This window comes from Penaeus chinensis, chromosome 15 (assembly GCF_019202785.1).
Source record: "Penaeus chinensis breed Huanghai No. 1 chromosome 15, ASM1920278v2, whole genome shotgun sequence".
NCBI classification, from domain to species: domain Eukaryota; kingdom Metazoa; phylum Arthropoda; class Malacostraca; order Decapoda; family Penaeidae; genus Penaeus; species Penaeus chinensis.
The window spans coordinates 20,357,830-20,365,329 of record NC_061833.1 but is presented as its reverse complement, the minus strand read 5'-3'; the positions used below and the strand labels follow the sequence as shown (position 1 = coordinate 20,365,329).

At 51.3% G+C, this 7,500-nt stretch overlaps 1 protein-coding gene across 3 annotated transcripts in view; it reads right to left on the bottom strand.

The window, feature by feature from the left end:
• The window catches only part of LOC125032673 (ceramide glucosyltransferase-like), an 82,395-nt gene that overhangs the window by 13,208 nt on the left and 61,687 nt on the right, over positions 1–7,500 (bottom strand). For all 3 annotated transcript variants that reach the window (XM_047623925.1, XM_047623924.1, XM_047623926.1), the window contains exon 3: positions 967–1,117. In XM_047623925.1, coding sequence (XP_047479881.1) covers positions 967–1,117 — 151 coding nt within the window. The remainder of the gene's footprint in view (positions 1–966; positions 1,118–7,500) is intronic.

The following is a 7,500-nucleotide window of genomic DNA, read 5'->3' as shown; positions in this document are numbered from 1 at the left end:
CTGTCTTTCGATCCGTCTGTCTGTCTTTCGATCCGTCTGTCTGTCTTTCGATCCGTCTGTCTGTCTTTCGATCCGTCTGTCTGTCTTTCGATCCGTCTGTCTGTCTTTCGATCCGTCTGTCTGTCTTTCGATCCGTCTGTCTGCCTTTCGATCCGTCTGTCTGCCTTTCGATCCGTCTGTCTGCCTTTCGATCCGTCTGTCTGCCTTTCGATCCGTCTGTCTGCCTTTCGATCCGTCTGTCTGCCTTTCGATCCGTCTGTCTGCCTTTCGATCCGTCTGTCTGCCTTTCGATCCGTCTGTCTGTCTTTCGATCCGTCTGTCTGTCTTTCGATCCGTCTGTCTGTCTTTCGATCCGTCTGTCTGTCTTTCGATCCGTCTGTCTTTCGATCCGTCTGTCTTTCGATCCGTCTGTCTTTCGATCTGTCTGTCTTTCTATCCGTCTGTCTTTCTATTCTATTCGTCTGTTGATCCGTCTGTCTGTTGATCCGTCTGTCTGCTGATCCGTCTGTCTGTTGATCCGTCTGTCTGTTGATCTGTCTGTCTATTTATCCGCTTGTCTGTTTATCCGTCTGTCTGTTTATCCGTCTGTCTATAACTTCTTTCATTTGGTTTGTTTGTTTGACCGAGTTTGTTTTTGTTATCAGATGGCTTCGATGATACAGTCTGTATGCCCGTCGTTCTACTTAAGTTACTAAATTGGGTTCTCCTAATTAATAGCACCTCTTCTACTCGAAATGACAGAACATGGTAAAGAAAAAGAAATCTGAAAACTATCTACGTATGTAGCACATACGCACGCACGCACGCACGCACGCACGCACGCGCACGCACACACACACACACACACACACACACACACACACACACACACACACACACACACACACACACACACACACACACACACACACACACACACAGTCTCTCATCCACCCCTGCCAGCCTCCTCCCCGCCCTCCGCCTCACCTTAGGATAGTTGAGTGTGAAAAACGTCTCGAGGTTCGTCATGAGGTTGGGATCCATGGGCGTGCCAACCAAGGGCTTCAGGACGCTCACGCCCATCACCCCGGGCTCTCCATCCATGGGCAGGGCGCGACGTCGATGGAGCTTCCGGTACCTGCAAGAGAGAGAGAGAGAGGGAGGTCAAAACGACGATCCGGAGGACGAGTGGGTCAAGTACAAGTGGTTACGTGGCGCGTCAATCGTACAGTGCTACATGTACTGATGTAATGCTGTGTTTATGGGCATGAGGTCATGCAAATGCAGCGGTGCATGGTGTTTGTGGTAGTGCATCCTGTGTCGTCGCCGCTGTTGTTGTTGTTTTGACTGATGCAACGAAAGGGCTCAGAATGATGACAAGAGTTATTAACAGTTAACGGGTCACAACTGCTGGGTAGTGATGAAAGATTTATGCCCAGTGTTTTGCATGTTTGTTTGGGCTTTTGTAGTATAACAGAACTCGCTTTTCATGTACAGTTTTCTTTTCTTTTTCTTTTTTAAAATATATATATATACGCTTTTATGATACCACTCTTGCATTTTGAGCCATAAATAGTATATCATATTGACACTGTTTTGGTCTAAAATATAAGAACAGATGATTGATGATGATGGTGGTGGTGATGAAGGTGGTGATGGTGGTGTGGTGGTGATGGTGGTGTGGTGGTGATGGTGGTGTGGTGGTGATGCGGATGCTGACGAGGACTACTATGACAATGGCAACGACGGCGACGACGGAGATAAAACAGCGCCGATGGCAAAGGACACGTAGATTTTCCTTCCAACAACAGAACCGAAATCCCAGGACTCTTAAATCCACACAAATAACATTTTTCGAAGGGCCAATTATCCCTGGCCATAGGGAGCGCCGAGGCCTGGGAGCGGCGCCTCGAAGTCTGACCTATTTCGGGCGAATCGCTCCTGGGTCAGGAGAGAGGAATGGGGAAAAGGAGGGTGAAGGGAAGGGGAAGGGAAGGGGACGGGGGAAGGGAAGGGGAAGGGGGAAGAGAAGGGAGAAAGGAAGGGAGAAAGGAAGGGTGAAGGGAAGGGGAAGGGAGAAAGGAAGGGTGAAGGGAAGGGGAAGGGAGAAAGGAAGGGAGAAGGAAAGGGAGAAGGAAAGGGAGAAGGGAAGGGAGAAGGGAAGGGAGAAGGGAAGGGATGAGGGAGAGGAGGAGGGAAGGGAGGAGGGAAGGGGGAAGGGAAGGGGGAAGGGAAGGGAGAAGGAAAGGGGGGAAGGGAAGGGGGAAGGGAAGGGAGAAGGAAAGGGGGGAAGGTAAGGGATAAGAAAGGCAGGTAGATGAGGGACGCGGAGAGGAAGGAATAAAGGCAGGGAGCGAAAGATAGAAGAAAAAATATGAGGAACGAGATGGGGAAAAAAGGCAGGGAGAAGAGAGAATTAAAAAACAGGGAGATGAAAAGCGAGAATAAGGGGAAAGAGAGGAGGGACTATGAGAAAAAAGAATAAAAGGCAGGGAGAGGAGGAGGCGCGTGAATCAGGCAAAGGAAAGGAATGGCGAGGGGAGAAAAGAATAAAGGCAGGGAAAGGAAGAGCGAGAATAAAGGAAAAGAGAGGAGAGACGAAGAGCAAGGCAGGTAGACGGACAATACACGAAGGGAAATGAGGCACGCGGAAAGGACGAGGTGAACGAGAACGAAAGAAAGGGAGAGGAGAGACGGGAAGAACAGGCCAAAGAAGACCGCAAGATGCCGCCGGGGATTGGACACGCAGCCAAAGCCACTCGCAAAGCCATTCCGGCAGAATTTAATGTAAACAAAGCCAGGACGCACTGGGCCCGTCCTCCGCCTGCGATCACGGGAACAAAATAATCCATAAGGCGTGTGCGAAGAAGAATGGAGAGTGCGAGGAGGGAGAGTGGGAGGAGGAGAGAGAGGGAAAGAGAGAAGGAAGGAAGGAGAGGAGGGGGAGAAGGGGAGAGAGAGGGAGGGAGGGAGGGAGGAAGGGAGGGAGAGGGAGGGGGAGGGAGAGGGAGAGGGAGAGGGAGAGAGAGAGAGAGAGAGAGAGAGAGAGAGAGGGAGAGAGAGAGAGAGAGAGAGAGAGAGAGAGAGAGAGAGAGAGAGAGAGAGAGAGAGAGAGAGAGAGAGAGAGAGAAAGAGACAGAGAGACAGAGAGACAGAGAGAGAGAGAGAGAGAGAGAGAGAGAGAGAGAGAGAGAGAGAGAGAGAGAGAGAGAGAGAGAGAGAGAGAGAGAGAGAGAGAGACAGAGAGAGAGAGAGAGAGAGAGAGACAGAAAGATAGAGAGAGAGAGACAGAAAGATAGAGAGAGAGAGACAGAAAGATAGAGAGAGAGAAAGAAAAACAAAACATATTTATAGAGAGAGAGAAAGAAAAACAAAACATATTTATAGAGAGAGAGAAAGAACAAAAATGCAAAAAAAAAGAGCGAAAAATCGAAACCGAACTCAAAACAATACACACACACACATAAAAAAACAAAAAACAAGCAAACTCAAAACAAGATCTCATTCACACAAAAATCCCCCCAAAACCACACGCCCACCCACAACCCCCCAACACCCCCCCAACCCCCACCCCAGCTTCCCTCTCCCCCCGCGACGGCCGATCGCTCGCCCCCAGCAGCCTCTCTTAGCTCGGGGTTCCTGGGTTCCTTCACAATCCTTGCGTCCTGCGCGGATGGAAGGATGGAAGGAAGGAGGAGGGATGGATGGATGGATGGATGGATGGATGGATGGATGGATGGATGGATGGATGGATGGATGGATGGATGGATGGATGGATGGATGGATGGATGGATGGGCGGATGGATGGATGGATGGATGGATGGATGGATGGATGGATGGATGGATGGATGGATGGACGGGCGGGCGGGCGGGCGGCGGGCGGGCGGGTGGGTGGGCGGTTGGTTGGGTTGATGGATGGATGGATGGATGGATGGATGGATGGATGGATGGATAGATGGATGGATGGATGGATGGATGGATGGACGGATGGATGGATGGATGGATGGATGGATGGATGGATGGATGGATGGATGGATGGATGGATGGATGGACGGACGGACGGACGGACGGACGGACGGACGGATGAATGGATAGATGGACGGATGGACGGATGGACGGATGGATGGACGGATGGACGTCCCTGGCTAAACCGACCGGCTGACGGGGCTATCTCCGCGCCAAGCAGACAGAACTTTGGAGATGCGTCAACCGAGCTGCAAGGGTAGTTGCAACTCGGACTAAAAAAAAAATACAATAATAAAATAAAAGATAAAAAAAAATAACAGTGGCTGTACACCGAGTTTTGCGTATCCCAGCTTATATTGGGGAATATATGGGAGAAAATTGTTTTTATAACCCATAACCTGGGTCTACTTCATAAATAGTAGGATATTGCGAGCAAAGGAAGAGGGGAACAAGAGGGAGGGAAAGAAGGTAGTAGGGAGAGAGGAAGTGAGAAGAAAGAAGGGAGAGGGAGGGGATGAAATAAGGGAGGGAGGGGGAAGGAAGGAGGAGAGAAGGAAGGAAGGTAGGATGGAGAGAGAGAGAGAGAGAGAGAGAGAGAGAGAGAGAGAGAGAGAGAGAGAGAGAGAGAGAGAGAGAGAGAGAGAGAGAGAGAGAGAGAAAGAGAGAGAGAGAGAGAGAGAGAGAGAATAAGCTTTCCAAAGGAGTGCACACGTATAGATAGAAAGCGGACGGCAGGCGCGTCTCCTTACCCAGTCACAGATAACGACACGGAGCAAGTGCAATATTCCCCATAGCAACATAGCACGATTATGGCCGTATACGAAATAATCATACTGCATAACTAAAACTTTAATACACATGCACACAAACACTGTCTGTCTGTCTGTGTGTCTGTGTGTCTTTGTGTCTGTCTGTGTGTCTGTCTGTGTGTCTGTCTGTGTCTGTCTGTCTGTGTCTGTCTGTCTGTGTCTGTCTGTCTGTCTGCCACACACACGCGCACACACGCACACGCGCACACGCACACACGCACACACGCACACGCACACACGCACACACACACACACGCACACACGCACACACACACACACACACACACACACACACACACACACACACACACACACACACACACACACGGGAAACTCCTTCCTTTCTAGAACCACGAGGCACACCCTCCCCCCCATCCTCCCCCCCCCCGCCCCAACACACTAACTCGGAAGGATAACGGCGGCACTGGAGACCCTCGCAAGCAGGTTGACCGATAGACACGCGACACTGCTGCTGTTGGAATGGCCCTTCCCCCACACTCCTCCCCTCCTTCCCCCACACTCCTCCCCCCTTCCCCAACACTCCTCCCCCCCTTCCCCCACACTCCTCCCCCCCTTCCTCTTCCCCCTGTCCTTCCCCCCTCCCCTTCTCCTTCCCCTCCGCCCTCTTCCCCCTGCCCTCCCCATCTCCTCCCTTCCTCCCCTCCTCTTCCCCTCCTACCCTGTCCCCTCCCCCTCTCCTTCCCCTCCGCCCTCTTCCCCCTGCCCTCCCCATCTCCTCCTATCCTTCCCTCCTCTTCCTCCTCCCCCCCCCCCCCCCCTTTATCATGCAACCTTAATATGAACACACTTCGGGGTAATATAGACTTCTAGAGCGGTCATCAGGACACAAAGATAAATCAATGAGTGAGGTCATGTGCGCGTGGCTTGGAAAGAGGGGGGGGGGGAAGGAAGGGGAGGGGAAGAGGAGAGGGGAAGGGGGGGGGAGGAAGGGGAGGGGAAGAGGAGGGGGGAGAGGGGAAAGGGGGGGAGGAAGAGAGGGGAAGAGGAGAGGGGAAGGAGACGGAGGAAAGGGGAAGAGGAGAGGGGAAGGAGACGGAAAAGAGGAGAGGGGAAGGGGGGGGAGGAAGGGGAGGGGAAGAGGAGAGGGGAGAGGGGAAAGGGGGGGAGGAAGAGAGGGGAAGAGGAGAGGGGAAGGAGACGGAGGAAAGGGGAAGAGGAGAGGGGAAGGAGACGGAAAAGAGGGAGGGGGTAAGGGGGGGAGGTCAGGGGAGAAGTCAAGGGGGAGGGGAAGGGGGAGAAAAGGGGAAGGGGGAGGGGGAGAAAAGGGGAAGGGGAAGGGGAGAGAAAAGGGAAAGAGAGAAGAAAGGGGGGAAAGGGGAGGGAAGGAGGCAATTGGAAAAGACAAGAATGAAGGGAAAAGATAAAGAGAGGGGAACAGATAATAGGGGAAAGGAAAAAGACAAATAAAAAAAGAAAGAGGAGGAGGAAAAGAACAAGGGAAGAAAAAGAAAGAGCTGGAATAAAGGCACAGCCAATAGAGGAAGGAGAGACCAGAACGGCTTATATGGAAAGGAGAAGATATAAAATGGAGACGGAAGAGAAGAGAGGAGAAGAAAGTTAGGAAAAGAAAAAGAAGAGGAAGACAGAGATCACGATGAAGGGAAAGACCAGGAAGCCTCGGCGAACTGCACAACAAGACAAGAAGTAAAAAACAAACAAAAGAAAAAGGAAAACGAACAGGGAAAACGCCACAAGAATCCACGAACCCCGGGGCGGACACGAATAGGCGAAAGGGTGGTGGAAAGAAAGGCAAGAGAACCAGTAAATGAGGTCACAGCTGTATCTGGACGGCCAGGATAACTAAGGTAATGAGAGTACAGCAGAAAGCAGTGCATACCACTAGGTCACGCGACGTCCAGCTCTCACGCAGACGTCCACACGCGCCAATACGGCAGAGTTTGGGCTGTCAAGTTCTCTTTTGTTGTCGCACTTCGAACTTTCATATATTCTGCTTGACTTTTCATTTCTCCTAATTTGCATGTTTTACTTTTTTTAATCCTGTCGATTCTGTCTTTTAATTTCATCTTTTCTTTGTCTTTTAATTCCCTATGTTTTGCATAATTTTTAAATTTCATCTACTTTACCTCGTTTTTTTTTTATTATTTTTTTACCCTTTAATCTTCATGTATTTTGCTACTTCTCCTATACATTCGTCCATCCTATCCCACTGTTACCCCTTCACTTCCTCCAAAATTCCCTTGAACGCCTTGGCTGTTTCTCCCCCCCCCCCCCCACCCGACTCGTCCTCCTTCGCTCCTCTGGGTACTCATCATCCCCCTCCCCCACCCACCCCACTACCACCTCGAATAACCTTGTTTCGCCCCTTGACCCACCAGTCTCTTTCTTTCTTTCTTTCTTTCTTTCTTTCTCTCCCTCTCTCCCTCTCTCTCTCTCTCTCTCCCTCCCCTTCCCTCCTCCCCCCCCCCTCTCTCTCTCTCTCCCATTCACCCGTTACGATTACGTCCATCAACCCTTATTCTGGCTTTTTTTGTCACACTGGGTACTTCTTTTCACTCCTTTTATCCCCCTTTTAACTCGCCTTACACCCCCCCCCCCCCCCTTGGCAACAGTCATCATTCTACGGGTGGCTAGTCCCCCTTCCCACTAGTTCGTCCCTCTATACCACCCCCTGCCTCCCCCCTCCCCCCTCTTCCTAACCCACTGAAGATCAATACTACGTCATAGTGTAGGCGTGGTGCGTGACGCGTGGGTGTGGTGTGTGTGT